The 24,336-nt window shown below is 32.3% G+C and overlaps 1 protein-coding gene across 7 annotated transcripts; it reads left to right on the top strand.

Annotated features, from left to right (window-relative positions):
* The first annotated feature begins 1,806 nt into the window (after positions 1 to 1,806).
* LOC146996761 (uncharacterized) lies at positions 1,807 to 16,371 on the top strand. 7 transcript variants are annotated; one of them, XM_085818370.1, is made up of 4 exons: positions 1,808 to 1,949; positions 3,193 to 3,333; positions 14,064 to 14,130; positions 14,522 to 16,371. In XM_085818370.1, the coding sequence occupies exon 4, from the start codon at positions 14,641 to 14,643 to the stop codon at positions 16,093 to 16,095; it is 1,455 nt and encodes a 484-aa protein (XP_085674496.1). In that variant the 5' UTR covers positions 1,808 to 1,949; positions 3,193 to 3,333; positions 14,064 to 14,130; positions 14,522 to 14,640; the 3' UTR covers positions 16,096 to 16,371. The 7 variants fall into 7 exon arrangements, with proteins under 7 accessions (XP_085674499.1, XP_085674496.1, XP_085674497.1 ...); XM_085818371.1 differs by having other exon boundaries at positions 14,064 to 14,124; XM_085818373.1 differs by lacking the exon at positions 14,064 to 14,130 and having other exon boundaries at positions 1,807 to 1,949; positions 14,638 to 16,371.
* Positions 16,372 to 24,336: the final 7,965 nt, after the last annotated feature.

Genomic DNA, 24,336 nt, shown 5'->3' on the forward strand with positions numbered 1-24,336 from the left:
ACCAAGGAATTGTGGGGTGTTGCTTAAATGTGTTGGATGCGGTGCCCTTGAATCCCTTTTTATTAATTATTGGAGCAGCGGGTTCGAAACCATGGTGTTATGTCGTGAAGCAAAAACAATTTTACTTTACACCTGACTGCCACTGGCTCCGACATAGCAATGTGAATACTCTACATCTAAAATTTTAAAACACCATTCCTGAATTTTAAATGTTTATTTAATAGAATTCTATTCATATATTTGCAAGTTATACACTATAAACACAATAACAAAATTTTAACTTATCTGCACCAGCGTGAATAAGCCTGGCATAATTTCTGAATTCAACGCAACTTTAGGAGGTAAAATACCGCAAATTCAAACACAAGGGTTTCATCCTTTTCAACGCAGCAAATTTTCTAAATATATTTTACTAATATCCGCAGCGGGGCAGCGGATTCCATTTCATTCACCCAAAACACAAATTTTGTATCGCAATAGTATCGCAAAAGACGCAAAAAAACATCGACTCAAAATCAAAATATCTATAGAATATCATTCGCTGTTGCCATTCCAGCACTGCCAAGTTTTTCTTCCTGCAGCTGTTGCCACACTTATCCTCGCTGTATGTGAGAGGTACAACACATGGAAAGAAAATATCTTACCTTTTCATATCTTACAATCATGCCAACTTTTAATAGGTGTTATGTACATTAGATGGAGCCAGTAAAAATACCGTTTTCACTTATTCGCTCCAAATGATAAATAATTTCAGAATTCTTTCATTCGAAATGAAATCACTCATGTAAAAGGAAAAAAGTATACAAAATTCCTTATTAATTTTGATGGAATATATTGCCGGGTTTATAACAATTATTTGATGGAAAATACGCAAGACTAACTTTTCCAAATCCTGAGCTCGTTTTGGAAATCTCGAAGGTAGATATTAATTGAATTAACATTTCGAACGTAGTATTATTCATTGCATCCAGTGGTCACTCAGTTAATGTGATAGTCTAGGTATTTCACCGAAAATTACCCATCCTTCTCACTACCGGTTATAGACCTCCGTCCTCCCACGTGTAAACTAAAACTTGCCGCCTTTTTTATTTTTACGGAAATATAAATATGCTTCATAATAATTTCGCCGACCATGTGCTGTGCACCATCATGCTTCCCGCTAGCATCGGCTGTGATCCTACTATATGGAATGCACTATAAGCAATAATTTTTATTCATGGATCTAATAGGAGCATTTTTGACAGGATGATCAACAGAGCGGAAGCAAGAATCGTACAGTAGGGATTTCAAAAGACATTTCTTATTGAAAAGGAAATCCGAGAATTTACTAAAAGCAACATTTAAAAGCATTTTTTTTTAAATTTTACTTGTAAGTAAAATATAATTTTAAATTATTTAAATTTTGTTCGAATAGTATTTAAAGATCTGAGAATTAAGATCGAGTTCTAGGGTCTTTTGCTCCACTTCGCGCCGCCAGTTAAGTATATCCCCCAAGTAACAACTAAATAAAGGAAGAGTATTTTAAGTTACAGATATATTTAATTTATATGGCACTGATAGCTTAGGGCGCCAAAAATGCTACAGCCAAGCTGATATAAAAAATCCAATCCAATCAAGAGTCACCAAAAACGTTCAATCTTTAAACAGAAATGAATTTTGAAACTTGAACTAAAAATTATCTGAGCTCGCAGAAATAATGCTTTGCGGCCTTGGACTTACCGATAATGAGCCGCCTGATGCAATTTTAGTCCCACCTCATCGTTTCGTAAGCAATGGTTAGTTATCCAATGAAATGGTGAAGTGGGAAACAATATGTGCAGAAAAGTCTCAGTTTAAAAAATTGTTTCGGTTTACATTTGAAAACTAATCTTTTACTTTTACTTCGACTTTTTTTGCTTGTGTCAGTTATAAAAAATTTGTCGTGCAGTATGCGGTGACATACATGTAGAGTAAGTTTATCAGATATTTTTAAAATTACATTAAAATAATATAGAGCATTATTTGTTATTATATTGATTTTGTTATTTTCAGTAACTTAAATTAAGAAACAGGTTAAATTATTTTCATATCACTTATTATAGCACTGAGGAAATAAATAATTTCCATTTTATTTGCTACAATGAGATGTAACAGCTTGATACTATAATCTAAAGTAAGACTGTGATTAAAACTTTTTAAACGGTAATTTATCTAATATATTGAAATAAATATTTTGAAAAGATTATGCTTTTCTCCACCCTCTCTAATTTTATAATCGTCTATAAATTTAATTAAATATTTGTGCAACATACCAGGACCAAATTTTCACGTTTACAGTTATCAGATTTCATTTAGCTATTTCTTCACTTTGATCGAAATGTAAATGTACGCACAATATAGAATTAAATATATATGTAAACTTCTAATTAAATATATTTTAAGGCAAGTGTTTTAAATATTAGCGCTGTAGTAACTTGAAATACTAATTTTTGTATCCAGGGCAATAATGCATGCAATGATGTTTTCTTTAAAAATGGAAAAGTACAAATATATAGCTTTATCGATCATTCATTCTAAAGATTAGATTTAATAGAAAGAGTATAATAAATAAAGTTAAAAATATAGCTTTAGTATTTCGGTATATTTATATTTAATTTTTAAAACCACTCCAATGGAATATCTTCGCAGTTTTTATTGTTTTCACTCAGCGGATTTGGTCTTTTAGGAAAACAGAAAAAAAAAAAAAAAAACATATGCCACGTCAGATTAAAATTTGGTATAAGCCTCATGCGCAAGTAACCTACTGAAATAAATGCACAGCTAAATTTTGAATAATTAATTTTTTTTTATCAAATATGTTCATAAATCTCCACGGGATGTTAATTTGCTATAAAACAGCATATCATAGCAAATTTTTTATCTCCCTTTTGACATCTTTTCTTTGATTTCTAACTATCATCTTAAATAACAGATTTTGTGTTCTACATTTTTAATTTCTAAAAGTTTAATCCTTGCATTAAAGCTTATGGCTTAGCTTAAATTTTTTTCATTACATTGTTCACTGTATTTAGCACAGGTTTAAATGCAATAGCGGAATGTATAACACGAAGACAGGATTGAAATTTCTTTTTAATTGCATGGTTTTTCTATTGTTTAATTATTTTATATTCATTTATTTTTACTTTTTGAAATTTTAATGTTAAATTTTTCAAGGTACTTCTTCGAGACTAGCCTGTAATACGAGGTTTTTAGACCGCAGTTTTTCTTGGTTTTAAAAAGAAGTGATATCATCAATGATATGGTTCTACTCGTAATCCATAGCTTAAAAGATATGCTTTCGGCTACGTACACAAGGTAAAAATTTCAAACAAATTTTATTAAGTTTGCTGAAGCTTTATTTCAGTTGTTAGTTACAGGAATTCTTTAACTCAACTCGTAAACTTCGATGCAATTCATCTAAACTATATTCAGAAATTATCTTTGAAAGCTTTAAATTTGTAGCTACTTTGGCCTAAGGAATTATGGAAATAATGCGTTCTGAAAAACTAAGCAATATGTTGGATTACTTATTGTGAAATTTCTCCAAATTTTATATTATTTGGATGTTTAAATGATTAATCACTGATTTTACTCCATAAAATGTTTGAAATCTAAATTATTAATTTTTTATCACTTGCAAATGGAAAAATATTTTATTAAATGTTTCATTGTTATGGAAGAACATTCGAGGGCTATCTGATTAACAATAGGTTAGGTTATTGGGATATAGCAAAGCCACGAGAGCTATCTGCTTAAAGGGAGAGATGCCGTTGTGGACTACTATCGTATGGAAACTGGTTCATATTTACGTTACACATAGAGAAAACCACGAAAACCAACCATGAGCCAGCCCGTTCGCCAAGGTTCAAACACAAGCCAGGTCGAACTACCAGTATTGAGCGGTAATTGGTTATCTGACTAAATAAGGAATGACCTTATGGAAGAATTTTTCTAATGAAACCTGGCTCATGTTTATGTCACATATGGGGAAAAACACGGAAACTCCTATGCAGCCAGAACATTTGCTGGGACTCGAACAGGGTCGAACTGCCATGAATCAGCGTACTAGCATTATTTATTCAGCAGATAGTGGTAAAAAATATTTCATTAAATCTCTGATATCCCAACTTTAGTTTCGACATCAAAAGCATGTATTTTCTCTTTCATTTCCCCTCAAATTTTTTATTTATTAATTTTGGAAAAATTAACTTCTTTCAACAATTGCTTCTTTGTTATTTAATTACGTAATTTCTCTCTCTCTCTTTCTTTTTTTCCCCATTTCTTTCAACTCTGTTGGACCAACGCGTAGGCAAAGCAGTAAGACTGTTGAAAATTGGTTGTGAGATGGAGGTTTGAATATTGGCTAACGACCTGGCTGCATGAAGTTTTCGTAAGTTCTCTATGTGTAACGTTCATACAAGCCAATTTCCTTTACATACAGACTCCTCTTCCTTAAGCAGATCTATCCCAGTAGTGTCCGAGGGGTTAAGACTTTAAGACTTCTAAATACTGGAAATTCAACCTAAGTTTGATTCCAGATGAATGAGCCGGCTGCATGGTTGGCTGTCATGGTGGAACGTGAATACCAGCCAGTTTTCTGTAGAAAGTCCGCCATGAAGGCATTCTCCCTTTAGTTCCTTCCAGATAGTTCTCATGTGTTTGCATATTTAAATAATCTAACCCAAGCAGATCACCCTAGGCTGCCTTGTAATAACTGAAGTAATCCATTGCACACTATTAATATATTATTCTATTAATATATTCATCTTTAAAGAAACTCTCTTTTCACAGACATATATTTCACTTGCAGTGAAGGAAGAAATGTTAATTTTCTTTACAGCATTATTCACAATTGTAATTTTGACTGAAAAGCTTTATTTACTGTTGCTGGCAGTATTAAAGAATCTTTCCCGTTATAGGACACCACACACCATATATCAAACAAATTTTTCTAGAAAAATATAAGTGTAAACTTGGAACTTTCAACGTGAATATATACTTTCACCGTCAGCTCATTTCGACAGTGATAAATGTTTTATAAACATAAGAGATATATTTAATTAGTTACTTAAAAAAAGGGGTAAAAACCAGACAGTAAAGTAGAAAGTTGGTCTGGCTTCATTTGATTATGGCAAAGTACTCTAGTTCTATCTGCCTAAGGGAAAGTGCTTTTGTGGAAGGCTTTCTGGGATAAACTGGCTCGTATTCATTTTACACGGGGGGGGGGACTTTGAAAACGACTATGCAGCCAGCCCGTTTGCCGAGAATCGATTTCTGGTCCGAACTACTAGTTGTCAGCAACATTATGTCGGCCACTAGTGGGCTAAAGTCTAAAGACACACTTTGAAAACTTTTAATTGGCAAAACTTCTTTTGAAAACAAAAATGTTGTTATCAGAGATTAATAGGACATTTAAGTTAACAGCAGGCGATAGGCAGTGTCGGCGCATACATATCTTTCTGCAGAAACTTGTTTGGTGCAAATTGTTCTATAATGGGAAAGATCCATATTAAATTTAACTCACAAGCGGTCGAGCAGTAAGATTGCTTAATGCTGGGAGTTTCATGCAGGTTCAAATACTCTCGAACAGGTTATCTGAGTGAGAGTTTTAAAGTTATCCCCATGCATGAAGTGAATACTAGACAGTTTTTCTTAAAAAGTCTTGTCTTCCATGAAGGCATCCCGTCTATTAGACAGGTAGCCATCGAGTGCTTTGTCATAATATAAATAATCAATTTAAAATTATATTTTGGTAAGTTAAACTATTTTAAACTCATTCGCTTCAAAATAATATTAATTCCAGTTTATTATAGAAATAATTAAGTTGATATCATACCTTTCTGGCAAACTTCTATTAACTGTGAATCTCATTTCACCATTGTGGTTGCATTTGAAGCGTATCTTATCTGTGGTTGTTAGACATAGGTATGACCCTTACCCAATTGGGAAAAGAATGTATTCAGCACGGACAAGAAGAAATGCTACGATCGTAAAATTTATAAGAATGGCATTTTCATATTCTAGATGATTATGCTTGCATAGTACAGGAGGGTAAGCTGCGTAAAGGTATAGAGATAACTTAATGGAGGAAAACTGATTGGAAAAAAAAAAAAAAAAAAAAAGTGATTGAGTAGATAAGACTGCTGAACATCAGTAGTTCTGATGAACATAACGGCGAATCAGTATACTTCATAGCTCTGTGCAGTGTAAATTAAATGCCATTAAAAAGTGTTACACTTAGGCAGATAAAATTTGCTAGCTGTACCTTAATTAATTAACCAACTAACCATTAATAAAATCTTAGAAATCTGAATATTCAGTACTTCTGAAGAAATATCATGTGGATGTGTTCATCTGGAAAGGTAAAAATCTTAGATTTCGAATTTCGTAAATATGTAAGTAGTTAAAAAATTAAGAAAAGAAGGATAATGATATGTGACGATGCAACGCTATTTCGTGACTTAAAATTTCGCTGTGCTCTTTTTCGGGAAATCAAATGATCTATTTTGGAATGAAAATTAAAATAATAATAAATATATATATACATATATGGAATCTTAATTTGCACGTATCCTATTCATTTTGTGTTTCATTCATTCATTCATGTATTTATTACGTACAGGAACCAACAAGATTGTTTTCATTTGTGGGTACCACAATGATTATTCAGTTGGTGTTTTCAGAAAAATTCATACTGAAATATATATATTGTTTTTTAATAATAGTCAGTATGAAAAGGTTAACTGGAAATGAAACAAACATAATCTTTGAAATTTCCAGTCAAACTGCACAGAATTTTGAAAAACAATTTTTTTTTTTTTTTTTTAATGAAAGATGCCTCGTATTATATTCACATTGAAGCGATACAACCAACATACACTTAATGTGAAAATAAGCACAATGATAACTGACTGATAAGATAGTATACAAGGTATATCAAAAACTGCTTCTGTGTGGCCTTTATTTTCAGGAAGTGTTTGTGGTAGCCTTTATTTTCAGGAAGTGTTTGTGGTATACTTCCAATTACAAAAATGGTTTAAATGATGCAAATACTTAACCTATGACATTTTTAAAATAAATTTTGTAAACATTAAGAAATCTAACCGCTCCACGGTCCCTATAGTTATATTTAGTAAAAGTCTATATTTATTTTAAGGAATAAAAGATAAAATTTTTGCCCCCATATGATAAAAACTGATAGAAATATTTAAACTTTGGGATTTCTGAGCACCAAATTAAATTTTTATCTCTTTTCTTGACGGCCCGGTTAAAAGGTAAATTAGGCTGATTATTCTTCCTTTTAATGTCATTCAATGAAACAGTTTTGTGATTTACTACCATGAAAAAATTTTTAAACATATTTATTTTATTTATAATTTTGTTACATTAGGTACATTGAAAGCATTTTTATACAAGTCATTAACAAGTTTAGACATGCTAAAACATTTTAAGAGTATTCACATGCCGTTTTATTACTTTGGGATCATAATGTAACAGTAACAAAAAGAAATTCATTGGAATAAAAATAATTTTCATTTTTAATTTATGCAAATGATGTTACAAATTGATTACTTAATCAAAGCTTCCCATTGTTTTTTAAAATGGTAATTTAATAAGAGTATATAGAGTCATTAGGTTATTTTAATATTGGAGACGTGAAAAATGAGTAGTGCCCTCTCTAGGACTCGAACTTGGACTTCTCGAATACGCGTCGAGTGTGCCAACCGTTACACCACGAAGGCACGATGAAAGGAGGAAGAAAATACCTTATCTATAACCTGAAGTCAATACAACGCAAGATAGAAAAAAGTTTTAAATTATTATAAAAATACTTTTACTCCAATCACTCTTTCTGACAAAAGATTTACCGTGAGGGACATTTACAAAAATGTTATTATACCGAAAATTCTTTATGGTATTAGCGCATGGGGGGATCGAGCAGGGGAGCTAGTCAAGACAAAGCATAAATTAGACTCATTGCAGAGGGCCTGGACACTTGTAATTACAAGATCATTTAGAACAGTCCCGACAGAAGTTGCGTGCTTACTGGCTGGTGTACTGCCTCTCTCACTACAATTTAAATTTACTTATGACAAAATTTGTCTGAAATATAATAGAAAATAGTGGATGAAGATAAAGCAATTACTACGAGGCTTTTTTAGGGCATGATCTGAGTTCAACCCATCCTATCAAATGTTACGGTATATCCTACGATAAAGACTATAATTCAGCTCGACAAATTGAAATTTATACAGATGGATCAGGGTTTGTGGAGAGCGTCGGCTGTCCCTTACAAAACGTTCACTTTAAAACCAAGAAATTCAGTTTACCAAGCAGAATTGTTGGCAATTAAAATGGCTTTATCCTGCATCAAGAAATAATCCATGGGGTATTACATTAATTTATACTCAGATGCTTTATCTGCTCTTATGGCGCTCTGCCGCCCTTTTCAAAAGAATAATATTGTTAATGAATTTAAGCATTTATATTTAGAACTACGAAAGAAGCATATTTTGAATTTACATTGGATCAAAGCTCACGCTGGTCATTATGGGAATGAGAGAGCGGATGCTCTAGCGAAAGATGCCGCCCTGGGGGTTGGGACCGAAAAGGTTTCTATTCAAGATTCGAAAAAGAAGGCATGTACTTATAATATATGACAAGCTTATTAGAGACTAGAAAACTCTGTAGGATCTCTCTGAAAGAAAGAAAAACTATCTAAAGTTTTTAAAAATTAGCGAAAAAAAAAAAAAAAAATGCGAATTCTAGGAGATGTAGATGTCAATCAAATTCTCACTGCACATGGAAGATTCCCTGCTTACTTAAAAAGGTTCCACCTCCAGGAAAATGATATACGTAAAGTTTGTAGTAAATTCGGCGATTCAAAGCACTTCGTCGAGGACTGTTGCCTGACGCGAAGTGTGAGAGGAAAATATAAATTTGCATAGTTTGAAGATTTATTTAGTAACTATAAATTGTTTAGAAAACTTGCAAGAAATATTATGCAAACTGTGAATAGAATAAGAAGAATATTGGTATCGAGATATAACAAAGGAGAAAATCATATTGAAAACAGAAATAATCGAAGTAACTTATAAATTTAAGATGAATTTTGATAATATAAAGGAGATTTGAATGATAATAACTAATTGAAAGTAAAACTTATAAAGATATAGGAAAAAACACAGAAATGGAAACAATACATCTATATAACTAATTTCACCGAGAGTGTTTCGAATGTATGTATCTGCTTTACGTTTTTTTTAATAAATAACTTTTTTTTTAGCTTTTATGTTCGTTTTATGTGTTGTATGATCTAAATTTATTACCAGATGTATTTTCCGTTATGTTAACCTTTTATTTTGTTATGCTTTGTGGCTTGGCCTGCTCTGTCTCTGCTGCTCTGAAATGTTGACACTGCTCGCTACATTTTGTTGATAAAAATTTTTAAGTTTTATGGTGAAATTAAAATAGCAATCCCAAACATTAAATACATTATTCCCGATTCCAAAAATTCGTGGGAAGACATTTCGACTGATCCCATCTTCGTACAACTTTAATCAGCCCAGATATTAATTAGAAACTCTAAAAACACTAATTTTTGCATTCATTTTCACGAGTGGTTATCATGCGCTTCGGAGATAAAAATGCTTTATTTCGAAAAGTGTTGCTATTACTCGCTTTTCAAATCGTAGAGTTTGCTAATAAAAAATCTAAATAAGTTTTACAAAATCTGTATATATAATGAAGAATGTCTGTTTGTGTGTTCGCGTTATTGATTTCTGATCAATTATGATAAATGTTTTGCCACATTTAATCGACTAAAATTGAATATAGGTGAAATATTGGATGGAACTTGAGCTTTTACGACCTTTTGTTTAAAAGACTAAAATCATTAAAATCTGCGTGCCATTAATGCTAATATAATGAGAGAGAATTAGTTTATTTTTCTATAGAAATTTTGTATGTGGGTTCCATATCTCATCAGACTGAAAAATGCATAACTATGAGTCGTACTTTGTGCGTTATTAGAGAAGGATTACAGCGGTATCGTTCTCTCTGTTGTACAACTGTTGTTAAATACATTACTTTCAATCTAACTGAACTGGCATCGGGTACTTCCCCTAGTAAGTATATAAATAAGATATCGTTTTTGAAAAAAATTTGTGTTGATCAATTTCACGACAAGCTGCCTATCAGCGCTCATCACTTTCTCTATTAATATCAGAAACTCTTTCGTAAACTAGTATTTAACTTATAGTTACAAAAAAAAATTATGAATGTTGCTTTTCAGTTTGTGAACGAGTCCTGATTTTCAGAAAGCATAATATGGAATTTTAAAATTAAATAACTCGGTCAGCTTTTGTCGTAACGGAGTCGAACTTTTTATGTTCACTTTGTCACTTTATACACTTTGTCACAAAAAAGTCTATGTACCCAGAAGGAAACGAACTACTATCACGAAACTTAACATGTATGTAGTGTATGAGGAAATAAACAAATGATTACAAATTCAAAACAAGATCGTTTTATTAAGAAGTTATGGCATGAAAAAGGCTACAAATCAGTAAGCAATGTAGCTCCTTCTGGCAGCTATACAAACCGAAACACGCCATGGCATCGAATCAAGTAGGTCACCTAGGACCCCCTGCGGAAGATCATGCATATTCTTTGCAACCGGGCAGTTAATACACCAATATTTCGGAATGCCTACAGTTACCTTCCAAGCATGTCCAAAATATGCTGTATTGGCGAGAGGTCTAGTGACCTGGAAGGCCACGGGAGTACGTCATATCCTCGAAGACATTGGTGGGAGAGTCACGCTGTATATGGACGAGCGTTACCTTGCCGAAAAATGGCACCTATCGACTTAATAGCATAGGCAGTACAGCTGGTTTTAAAATGTCGTCCACGTAACTGCGAGCCGTCATAGTGACTCGAAGGACGACTAGAGGTGATCGTGTGTTCCAACAAATCGTTCTTTATACTGTCACACCTTGTGTAATCGCCGTATGCAGCTCGAGAACAAATGCCGGATCGGACCGCTGGAATGGCTGCCTTCACACACGTGTGCGTTTTTCCATCAGCACTCAGACTGAATCGGGATTCATCGTTAAGATCACACGCCTCCAGTCGGTCACACTCCAGCCTGCCCGATTTCGGCAAAGATCCAATCGACACTGCCTATGATGTGAGGTCAGTGATAGGCGTCTTAATGGATGTCAATAGCATATACCTGCGTCGTCCAGTGGTCTCCGAATGGTTTCCCTTGATATCACTGGATGCCTGGAAGATGGTAAATGGTATCGAATCGATGCTAGCGACGTTGTTAGTGCGGAAGTGACCGCTGATATGATTGCGCGATCCTCGAGCTCATTTCTGTTCCTGGGACGGCCTGGCCCTCCGGGACGATAGACTATTTCTTCCGTGATCCACTGTTGCCAACACCGAGAAACTACCATATCGCTCCAACCGAGGTGGCGGAATGTTCGACCAACCTGCTTCTCTGAGGTATACTATACGCCCCTTCTCAAAGTCCGACAATTGATCGTACTGCCGCCGGTTACGTCTCAGAGGCATCTCTAGTCACAATATCGTACATTCAAGTCTACAGATTAGTTTGAATAGCCCTAAGAAGCGAGCAATCATGCTTTTAAACTCCTATCTGCGCATCTTATATGCGTATGGCGCGCTTAACCTTATCTCATTGGCGTCAAAATCATTTGCGTATTTCTTAGCAGATTACTTTCCTGCCAAGTTTCGTGATTGTGGCTCGATTTCTTTTTGGTGCATATATTTTTTGTGAATGAGTGTATTTTTAATAATGGGTATAAAGGTTTGCTAAATATAACTTTAGTTCACCGGATTGTGGCTCGATTTCTTCTTGGTGCATATATTTTTTGTGACTGAGTGTATTTTTAATAATGGGTATAAAAGTTTGCTAAATATAACTTAGTTCGGGCGACAGTATAAAAAATTAGTTTCGTAATTTTCACAAAACTGATTCTTTTTTAAATTTGAAAATGTCAAAACATGAAATTTGCATCATTTAAAACATTTTTATAAGGATTTCAATGAGTAACGTGTATAATGCAGATGTGATGCAGCAAAAGAATGATCAAATTCAAAATATCTCTCTATATATACATCACATTAGTTATGTTTATTAAATTAAATCAAAGTTCAACATTTTTCTAGATAATTCTAGTTCACTCCCCAAATTCAAATTCATCCTATTGATGTCCATGAAGACTCTCCATCCAGCACCGGTGCTGGGCCTGAATTACCACGACGAATGCAAATTGGCAACGCTCGTTCTTCTAGTTGCCTTTATATACAGATATGTCCAACATAAAGTTGTACGCAGAACTGGCATTCATCTGAAAAAAAGAGAGAGAGAGAGAGATGCGATGCCACTCCTGTGTCTAGTGTCGCACCACTGTAAGCGAGCCTGTCTCTGTGCAGCGTCAAGGGAAGCCGTAACAACGGTCGCCGTCTCGACAGTCATTGGTGTTGCAGACGTTGTCACCGTCCTTATCGGACCACCGGACACTTATCGTCTTGCATATGAGCCAGGTTCCTTACGATGATCATCCGTAAATGATGTGGCTGCATGATCCTGCAAGGACCAGCGGGCACCACGTATGTTCTCTCGTGTGATAGTGGCTTGAAGGATAGACATATTAATGAGATCCCACATGGTGTTCAGTGTGCCTTTCCGGATTCATCGATTACATATTCATCTAAAAGTCATGAGATTTTCACCAACACAACAGCAATGTGGCTTAACGATAAACTGCACTTCCTTTTGACCACCATCCTGCTACAGTCGAATTCGAACACTGGGTGGTAGGAGTTTCTTCTTACACGAGACATAACTCAACATTTACACCAACAAACAATGCTTAAATGAAATTTCCAATTAAGAATTCTGCTTTGTAATCTTTCCATTTATACATAATATAGATGGCATTACTCATACCTGTTTTTTAGATACACTAGAATGCTAATAATTTGCATATCCCATGTATGTGTAGTAACGTTCACGTAAGTTTGATGTTTGTTGCATACCACCTTCATGGTGTAGCAATTCTAATGGCCAGCAGGTAAGTTAATAGTTTATCTTATTGACTAAAAATTAGACAAATTCTGGTACATTTAAGGAGAGGAGGCACCTGCCGAATCTTGGTTTGGATGTAGTAAGCTTAAGTACGGGATCAGACTGTACACGAAGTCAATTTCGGGAGTTTATTTTCATTTGAATTAGTGATAAAAACTTTTTATCACACAGATATGGTAGAATCAAACTTAATTATTTTTAAATAACTATTGTGCACACTGGTTTTGAGGCCCAGAAATTAACCATACTTTCTGTTTGTAATTTTGTTTTAAATTGGATGACATTTGAGATTTCAATTAGCCGTTTCTTTTCATTCAGTGACAGCTTATTATTTTCGATATCACAATGGAAAGGATTATAAACTCATGAAAATACATTATATTTACCATTGCGAAATAAGTTTTAAAAGTTTCGAGGTGCATATATATGTCATTGTATAATTATTTTCCAATAATAACATTTTCTAAATACTAAAAGAGATTCTAAGTTTAGATCTGGTGAAACATTTTTCTATTTTAAGCAACTAACCCCAAAATTAGTTTTCCTATCAGACCCCTTTAACTTGTGGGCACTGAGAACAGTTACAGAATTAACTTATAGCCAGAGATTCTGTTCATTTAGTTTTGAAAATACATCTAAAAATATGCCATTGTTACTTAGTTATATGTCATCAGCAAGAAATGATTCAAAATCTTCGTTTACAAATAACAGAACTTTATATCTTAATTAAAAGAGCCTTGTAAGTACCTTGTCTCATGAAAGCCAGAGAACTTCAGAATGTAAAAGCAGCAGTTTTGTGTACACTACCCATGTCATCCCAAAGTAGATTCTGCTTTTCATGGTGTAGAATTGCTACACCATGAAGGTGGTATGGTAATGAAGGTGGTATGGTAAGGTAATTTATCTTAATGCTCTTTTCTAATAGGGTTTTGAACTGAGACAACATATCTTTGGCTACTAAGACTCATCTGTGAATTAAACAAAAGGTCCAGGTAACATTAATGACACAGCACATTAAATTAGCTACTTAATTAATATATTTTGTTTATTTTTTCTAATTTGCCTTTGGTATCGAGTTTTATTTTCAAGTTTTGTTAATGCTGTTTGCATTCTTCATGTTAGATAGCTGATTATTATCAATTCAGTGCAGTTTAAAATTATTGTGCATTTCATTCACATTAATTTCATAGCAATTTGACGACTTTAATAGTTTTTAATTAAATACTTTACTACTTTTATTCTCTCTCTCTTTCTCCGTATATCTATCTAGTTCTATCTATTCTATATATACAATATATATCTTAAGGTAAAGTTTTATTGTATGAAATGATTATTAGGTGATGTAAATTTCAATTTTTAATAATGAAATATTTTTACCTATAGGTACTAAACATGTACAGCTAAGATTTGTAATCTGAAGTACAGAAAATATAGCAACACCAGAAACTCTTAAGATCTTTGTATTTACAAATTATTCAATAATTATATTTTCTGTGTAGGCTATGGAGCAATCATTTCAATGTTCTGTCTGTAAGACTTCTTATTCAGAATCCCGATATCTATTGGAACATTTTGAGAGCTTAGAGCATGCTGATAGCATACGAAAAAATTCAAAAGAAGCAGATGATAAAAATGTAGTTTTAAATGAGCAATACCTCTCAGAAACTGATAATGGAATTCCTGATCGCGATGATCGAATCATAGCAGATGACCAAAACCCTATTTTTCCACAAACCATTCCCTCACAGTTGTGCAAAACATCTTCAACTGCTTACTATTCTTTCTGTGACATTTGCCAGAAGCATTTTAGTGGCCTGGAACCTTACCAACAACATATTGTGAGCGTAGCGCATATGAAAAAAAGTCTTCTTCAGAAATGCTCGGTGGGTAGTAATACGTCATCAAAGGGTAATACAAATGTCCTGACCTGTGAAATTTGTAACAAAAACTTCTCTGGCCCAGTTCCATATCAACAACATTTGAACAGTGAAGTACATAAGAAGAAGCTGAATTCTCAACTTTTACTCGAGAAACTGAATGACACGCCAGAAAATAAATGTGACAATATTGCAAAAGATTTGCAAGGCAGCAGTTTGCCCAATTCATTGGATGTGTCCAGTAGTGAAGATCCAAATGTTAATGATTTGAATAAGCTAACCAAAGTAAATAATGATGCTTTGAAAAATGATATAGCGAATACTGTTGTATGTCCCAAATGGTATTGTATTACATGTCATAAACAATGTTCAGGTCCTATCCCATATGAACAACACATGTCCAGTGAACTTCACCGCAAAAATATGAGAAGAATTGAAGATCAATCTTGGATAATCAAAACCCAGGATAATGAAATAACCCTGGATTTATCGCAAAAAATTCCTGAACGAGAAAAAAGTAATGATTATAAAGAAAATTCAAATTTGCAAGATTCAAACACCTTAATCTCTCACAGTTGGTATTGTAATATATGTCAAAAGCAGTGCACTGGACCCGTTCCTTTTCAGCAACATATGTCTAGCAATGTTCATCGTAAAAACCAGTTGAAGGCTGAAATAATAGCTCAGTTACAAGCACTTCAAGGTAAACACACTGAAACAAGTAAAACTGACTCATCTTCTTGTCAGCCTGAAAGCAATTTCACAGCGAAATTAAGCTCTCCTTATCAGCAAGGAGTTGCTACGGAAAAAGTTCCTATGAACTTGGAAAAGAAAACTGAGAATATTGTTTCTCCAAGTACGTCATCGATCCAATCAGAATATCCCATTGATGATCATTCATTGCAGAATGTAGATGCATTAGCATCAAAGAATTCTGATACGTGTACTTCGAATGATAATTTAAATTTGGATAATCAAGAAAAAAATAACTGTCAGAAAGATATAAGTCGCGCTATTTTACCTAATGATACAGGAATGAAGGAGAATAAAATAATCAATAGCATGAATTTTACAGTATAAGATACCGATGAGAAAAGCAATTCCAGAAATGAATCAAGAAAGGACTGAATGAAAACAGGCAAGGAATCGAAAACAACTATGTTTAAAAAACAAAAAAAATTTATGAAGAAAATAATGATTACATTATAAAGATGCACTATTTGTAAGGAACGTTAGACATTATGAAAACAAAGCATGATTAAAAAATTTACACTATTAATTTTTGATAATAAAGTCTGATTGTAAAGAAATAACCTTTTCATTTATAAATTAAATTATATATATCCTCTTTGCTTATTTAACGTTAATTATATGTCTGGATGTATTGAATTTTTATTTATAATGATGTAAATTATAAATAACTTTTAAATATTAATCTTAGAAAATGCAACATGAATGTACGCTTATGCAACTTGTAATAGGAAGGAATGTGTATTTTTAATTGCTACAAAATTAACTTAGTACATTATGAATTTGTTTATATTATTTAAAATATTATATTATATTATTTTATTTTATTTAAAAAATTATATTATTTAAAATGAAGGTTAGGAACGCAATGAATATAAAGCTAGAATAAGCTAATTTCTTATTCTAGACTGTTAAAATTTCATTTAGATAATATCTCTTTAACATACATATAGATCTAGATGATAGTTATAATACCACGGGCAAAATATTTGCTGCTGTTTAGATTATTTCATTCACTTAGAGATTTAAAAAAATAGCAATTGTTATGCATTCAATAATTGTGCTACTGATAAAGACTACAAACACACAATTAATTATAGTGAGATTTTATACAATGTTGGCCTCATAAAATATGTGTAATTGCTACTCTAGATTATTAAACTTATATTTTGCTTCGGTCATGGAGGATGATGAATTTCAGGGACGATGGCTTTACCTTTGAGCTGTCAAACACTTTAGTAAAATATCATTCAAGGTTACCAAACATAAATTCAGTGCATATCTTTTCAGTACAAATTAAAAAAAAAATTACATGTAGCAAAGAACAAATATATCAGTTATGTTACAATCTGTTAAGCAAAGAAGCTTAAACATTAATCGAATATTAAAATATTAATAGCGAGTACTTTTTGGTATCAGTCTGTGACAGATCTTATTAAATTGTTTTAATACAGAAGGTGATTCACAATTCAGTAAATATTTAAAAAAAAAAAATACTTTTGTAAAAGTGCAGCATAGTATAATGTAGAAATATATATAAAAATAAGGCCTTTTTCAAGGGACTGCACTTTGAAAAATTTGTTAATTACAGTTATATCCACCAAACTGAGTTTCATTCAAATCATCCATAATACAGGTAGCTGAATATGAATACTGACTCATGGCAATTGTTAGAAATGCTATTTCTAAGCCTTATCTGGAAATAAATATTCAAATCTGAGAACCTGGCAATGAAAATAATTTTTGTTTTTCTTTAGGTCACTGTAATTCATTTTAGCTGCTAGTTTTTATCTAGTTCTGAGAAGCCGCTAGCCATTTTATTAGAGCTTGCTTTTCTGATGTTAGATTTATGTAGCTGTGAATAAATGTTTATATTTTAATTCTCTGACTTCGAAGAGTTGATTGTATAACATTGGCGTCCGAGACAGGATAGGAATCTGCAATCTTCTGATTGATGAAAAAGTATCCTTTGCTCTCCCTGCCCCCATCCAGTATTCTGTTTCAGCTTCAAAACCATGAACTAGATGATAGTTATAATACCACGGGCAAAATATTTGCTGCTGTTTAGATTATTTCATTCACTTAGAGATTTAAATAAATAGCAATTGTTATGCATTCAATAATTGTGCTACTGATAAAGACTACAAACACACAATTAATTATAGTGAGATTTTATACAATGTTGGCCTCATAAAATATGTGTAATTGCTACTCTAGATTATTAAACTTATATTTTGCTTCGGTCATGGAGGATGATGAATTTCAGGAACGATGGCTTTACCTTTGAGCTGTCAAACACTTTAGTAAAATATCATTCAAGGTTACCAAACATAAATTCAGTGCATATCTTTTCAGTACAAATTAAAAAAAAAAATTACATGTAGCAAAGAACAAATATATCAGTTATGTTACAATCTGTTAAGCAAAGAAGCTTAAACATTAATCGAATATTAAAATATTAATAGCGAGTACTTTTTGGTATCAGTCTGTGACAGATCTTATTAAATTGTTTTAATACAGAAGGTGATTCACAATTCAGTAAATATTTAAAAAAAAAAAATACTTTTGTAAAAGTGCAGCATAGTATAATGTAGAAATATATATAAAAATAAGGCCTTTTTCAAGGGACTGCACTTTGAAAAATTTGTTAATTACAGTTATATCCACCAAACTGAGTTTCATTCAAATCATCCATAATACAGGTAGCTGAATATGAATACTGACTCATGGCAATTGTTAGAAATGCTATTTCTAAGCCTTATTTGGAAATAAATATTCAAATCTGAGAACCTGGCAATGAAAATAATTTTTGTTTTTCTTTAGGTCACTGTAATTCATTTTAGCTGCTAGTTTTTATCTAGTTCTGAGAAGCCGCTAGCCATTTTATTAGAGCTTGCTTTTCTGATGTTAGATTTATGTAGCTGTGAATAAATGTTTATATTTTAATTCTCTGACTTCGAAGAGTTGATTGTATAACACTGGCGTCCGAGACAGGATAGGAATCTGCAATCTTCTGATTGATGAAAAAGTATCCTTTGCTCTCCCTGCCCCCATCCAGTATTCTGTTTCAGCTTCAAAACCATGAAGACGATCTCCTGACCAAACTGCAGCGAGAAAATATCAAATACTAACTTAAAAATTTAAGACTTTTAATTTTTGGACACATTATTTTGTTTGATGTTTGTAAAGGTGGGAGTATGTTAGAAATAGCATTTCTAACAGTATCATCATTAAGAACTGCCTGAAAAGCAGATTTGAACAGAAACAATTTTTCTATAAGAATATTTGGTAAAAGCGCAGAATAGGCTGCATCAACAAAGTTGAGAAGGCGGAGCTGTGTGACGTCGATAAATGGGTGGGACTAAGCTTGTGACGTCGCAATGTATTCTGCATGGACCTTATAAGAGATAGACTAACCCAGTTGGGCGCGCGTCACCGACATGTCGGCAAGAAAGAGTAGGGACGATCTGGTTTACTTTAACACTGAAATCTATGGCGTTTGTATCACATAACTCTTTTTAATTATTAAATGTGCTACGTTGTATAGTGATGAGATTATGAAAGCCACAGTTTTTTCCAAATAGGATTTAATATATCTCAGTAAAGCACTTTTTACTGCATTTCGCGCATTTTTTTCACGCGTAATTCTTGTACAAACATCTTTACTTAACGGTAAAAACTCTAGGCACAAAATTTATGAACTTAATTTTGCGTACAAATAACTTAAAATCAAATAAGATTGATAGCACGTGATGCTTTGAAATAAATAAGGTAAAATTAAACAAGATCTGATAACTTTTTTTTAAAATTTAATGACCATTTTCAGGCAGTGATTTTCAAAACTATAATAACATTACAAAACAATCGTTTATTTGATTTATATCATCATTAGCTTATTAACATTAAAGTGGAATATTTATTTTAGTAATTTATAAAATTCGGAGCATAAAATTTTCTGAGTGTAATGAAGTTTCCCCTTCATTAAATTAAAAAAGTTTAATAAACGATTGTTACAAAATAGGAAATAGATTAAAACAAATTCGAAATTCAGACGTCCAGATGCCCATGTTCGGGTGGAGGATTACATTATTCAAAATTTGATGAGTGCGAGAAACATACAGATTCTTCATTATTTAATTTCTTTAAATATAATACAGAGCGATAATATTTAGTAACAACAATTTGCAAGGAGACACGGACATTTACAGTAAAACAGCGCAAAATGCCCCTTCGAAACTAACAGCCTTTCTAGGCTACCGTCCCTTTGAGCTAATAAATTAACAGTAAATGAAAAAAAAAATCTTATGCAGAACTAAAAATAAATTAAAAAAATAATCACTATAAAATACAAGCAAAAAAAGGTAAAATAAAATCTGGAAGCATTAAGATATTATATTACGCCCAAAAGGAACCTTTTTTTAACGTTTTTGGTGTTACCTATATTTATTGAATATCATGTTCTTCGCCGCCCGTAAGCCACATACATACATTTGAAAACAGCATATCTTTAGAATTTCCGCATTGGAGATAAAACTATTATTTTCCGTACAGTGCTCTCTCTGAACTCGTTGAGATTATTATTCAAAAATTCATTAAAGTTTTACAAAATATGAAATAGATTAAAACAAATTCGAAATTCAGACGTTCAGATGCCCATGTTCGGGTGGAGGATTACATTATTCAAAATTTGATGAGTGCGAGAAACATACAGATTCTTCATTATCTAATTTCTTCAAATATAATACAGGGCGATAATATTTAGTAACAACAATTTGCAAGGAGACACGGACATTTACAGTAAAACAGCGCAAAATGCCGCTTCGAAACTAACAGCCTTTCTAGGCTACCGCCCCTTTGAGCTAATAAATTAACATTAAATGAAAAAAAAGTCTTATGCAGAACTAAAAATAAATTAAAAAAATAATCACTATAAAATACAAGCAAAATTAATTATTACGGTTAAATACAATTTTAATATTAGAATTAAATGTATAAAAATTATTAAGGAGTCAAAAGTGTTTATCACTATGATGTATTATGAAATATAATTGAAATAAAATTCCTTTATAGAAATTGTGGTATAATATTCATCAATAATTTTAAAAAAAGCACAATTTGGAATTTTAAACAAAACTTTCAAAAATTTGTTTTTAAATATTTTAGTATTTTTTACTTATTTACACCAATAAAAAGCATAAAACTTGCAAGAGAAAATTGCTTGTTTGAAATTTTCTATTAGTTCAGATTTAAAATATTATTTTCTAAAAGAAGTAGTTACAAATTTCCTTATGCTTGATAAATATGCTAAATTTTTAAAAATCAATCTCAATTTGAAAAATAAAAATATGGAGAAATTCTAATTTGTGAAATGAGGCGCTACAACCAGCTTTTTCTTGACAATCATACACGCTGCAATAGGCAACCACTGTTAAATTTCTGCAAGTCGTCCCTACGCCTTCGGATGTGATCAAGGTGACAGCCGGGAACGCCTCGGACGAGGGAGAAAACCCATTTGGGTTAGTCTATTTCTTATAAGGTCCATGGTATTCTGGCATTTACATTACGCGTCCTTTCTATTTTATATTAAAAATAACAATAATAAATTGTTTATTATTGTAAATTAATATCAAATTCTTTACTTTAAATTTACATTTATAAAATTTAAGCTTAGGCGTTACTGATAATAACTATAATAAATTGTTTATTTAAAATTACTATGATACAGAGAGCGAATTCTAAAAATTATTAAAACGATAAACAACGTCGTAGTCTCTAATACTTGTACAGCTTCAATATTTTCAAAGATTTTTATTAAAACATTTATACAAATCAAAAAAAGATTTTTTTAAATTTAAATTCCTATTGTGGAACATTTCAATTTTATCATTTTTACAAATTACCTTATTGCTACGTAGCGACAAAATTCCTTACATACCAATAATTAGACAATTTTCATTATTTTCTAAAAATTTTAAACTTTAATAAAAAAAGAAGAATATTTTTTATTGCATATGAACATCATTACACAGCTTTCATATCAGTTTCTAAAATTCCTAAATCACGCCATATTCTCTGTAGGCATACTAAAATTCTATGCATCAATAAATAAAAAATCTGATGTGCACACCACATGACTTCCTGGTATGGAATATTAAATTATACGCATTTTTTCTTGCATTTCATTTAAACTTATTGGATTCAATTAAATCTACTTCGCCGACAGCGCATAAACCACAATAGAATAAATGCATTCTTTAAAATTCACTCTAGTATTTGTTTATCATAGCGACACTCTGGCGCTAGATTCACTTAACAGTATTATATTTCGTTCATATTATAACTCATAATGCACAAAATTTGGTACTAGTACTTTGTTAGACGATTGCACGGATTTTTGGCGATTTACGTTGGCGCAATTGTTGGCGCGATTTTTACAAACGTCAGCTATCTTGAAAACCGCTGTTTTTACGCATAGTAAAGTATTCGAAAAAAAAAAAAAAAAATATCGTTAAAAGTAATGGATTAATTTTTTGTTGAAAATTTCGTTTTTTTAAGATGGCAGACAAGTGTAAATAAATACATTTACTATGAGTATAAAATACTAAAGAAAGTTATTATTACTTTCATATAGCAAAGAAGAGAATAAAAACGTCCTATAAAAACATTGTGCCAACGTATAATTAGATTAAAATATTACTGAAATTGAATATCGAATTAAAAACCGTCATACCAACATTTAAAAGAATTAGAATATTATTAAATTCAAATACTTTAAAATACGTTATATAGAATATAATTAAAACATATGGACAATAATCAAAATCAAAATCGTAAAAACAACCTTGTATTTAGCGTAAGTCTAATGAAACACTCAATCGATTTCGAGGGCAGCTAAAGGGCCCTCCTCATCAGGAGAAAGAAATACCTAGAAAGAAGGAAATAAAGGAGAAGGAGTCTCAGAAACACGTGGTTCTTATCAGCACTGCACGTGGTTATAACTGGATTTTTAATCAGAGTTGCACTGGCCGCCTACTTTTACTGAGCCAGGCTATCTGATCAAGCATAAAGGACAAGAAAAATTAGCGAAGTTAAAATAGGGAGCGAGGAGCAAATGCACCTTCACGCTCAAAATCTGAACTAAAAAAAAAAAAAAAAAAAAAAACCTGGCTCAGTAAAAGTAGGCAGCCAGTGCAACTCTGATTAAAAATCAAGTTATAACCACGTGCAGTGCTGATAAGGACCACGTGTTTCTGAGACTCCTTCTCCTTTGTTTCCTTCTTTCTAGGTATTTCTTTCTCCTGATGAGGAAGGACCTTTAGCTGCCCTCGAAATCGATTGTTTCATTAGACTTACGCTAAATACAAGGTTGTTTTTACGATTTTGAGTGTCACATTAGCGTGTTTCTCTTCTAGTTTATATGGACAATAATTATCTCAGCAATTTTTAAAAATAGTGTATTAATTTTTTTCAACAAAAATTGAAGTATACAATTTTAAAATAAAAGAAAAATATGTACTTACATTTTTTTGAGTCATTTAACCTGTTGTTTATTGATAAGTACCACAAAAAAAATCGGAATCATAATTTAGATAACATCTTTGAAGGAATTTGAAGATATGAATTAAATTTTAAAACGGCGCGGAAATGCACAAATTGTCAGTAACCAATGAGGGAGCTGATTACAGCTCGTTAATGCACAAATATTCTATAACCAATCAGAGAGCTCATTACATCACGCCTAGAATTAAAATTATTCAAAAATTCATACATAATAAAATCATTTTTTTAAAAAAATGCAAAATTAAATTGTGCAAACAATTTAACAGCCAAAAATAATGTTTAAAACATTGGATTAAATTTATACATATTAAAACCAATTACTTTAAAAGTAAGGTGACGCCATTGATTACATCATCCACAACATAAAATAAAAGATCACTGAGCCGGGTAACAGAGTGGATATATATATAAATATATTTAATGTCGTATTATAACGTTGCGCGCCTCCAACTTGCACGCAACCAAGAGGTGACTGTGAAAACTTGTATAAAAGATAGAGCCTTGTGAAGGGTTTAAGTCCCTTTTTATTCAACGTAATAAATTACAATTGCGTTCTCTTGACGCTTACAGACGGTGCCAACTCGGCAGTCAAATAAAAATAATAACCTGAAAAGAAACTAAAGACAAGATTCTAACTACGAGGTTCTCTAAAATAACTAACTCACCGCGTTTTACAATACCGCTGCTAATTCAGCAGACTTGAAGCTCACTGGAACGATTAACACTACTTCCCGCCAAGCACATAGGCCGCAACGCGGGGTTCTTCAATTCTCGCTAACTACCTCCGCGCTCGTGCAGTAAGAATATCACACACCGAACTTGTTTCCTCTTTATTTAAATCATAATACTTCCGCTGATAATTTGAATGCTTGCGCGTTCTACTCAAATTTACATATTCTGGCATTGGCAGTTCCAGGGGAAAGTAAGGCTTGACAGGAAAGATAGTTTAAACTTAAAATAAATGTTAGTTAAAATAAATATAAACCCTACAGTATGATCTTAAATCAATCC

The sequence above is a fragment of the Stegodyphus dumicola genome, chromosome 6, assembly GCF_044657685.1.
Source record: "Stegodyphus dumicola isolate Sdum_Otavi_A_Nest chromosome 6, ASM4465768v1".
NCBI classification, from domain to species: domain Eukaryota; kingdom Metazoa; phylum Arthropoda; class Arachnida; order Araneae; family Eresidae; genus Stegodyphus; species Stegodyphus dumicola.

Coding starts and splice junctions, on each gene's coding strand:
- LOC146996761 (XM_085818373.1), top strand. CDS start 14,641: ATGGAGCAATCATTTCAATGTTCTGTCTGTAAGACTTCTTATTCAGAA.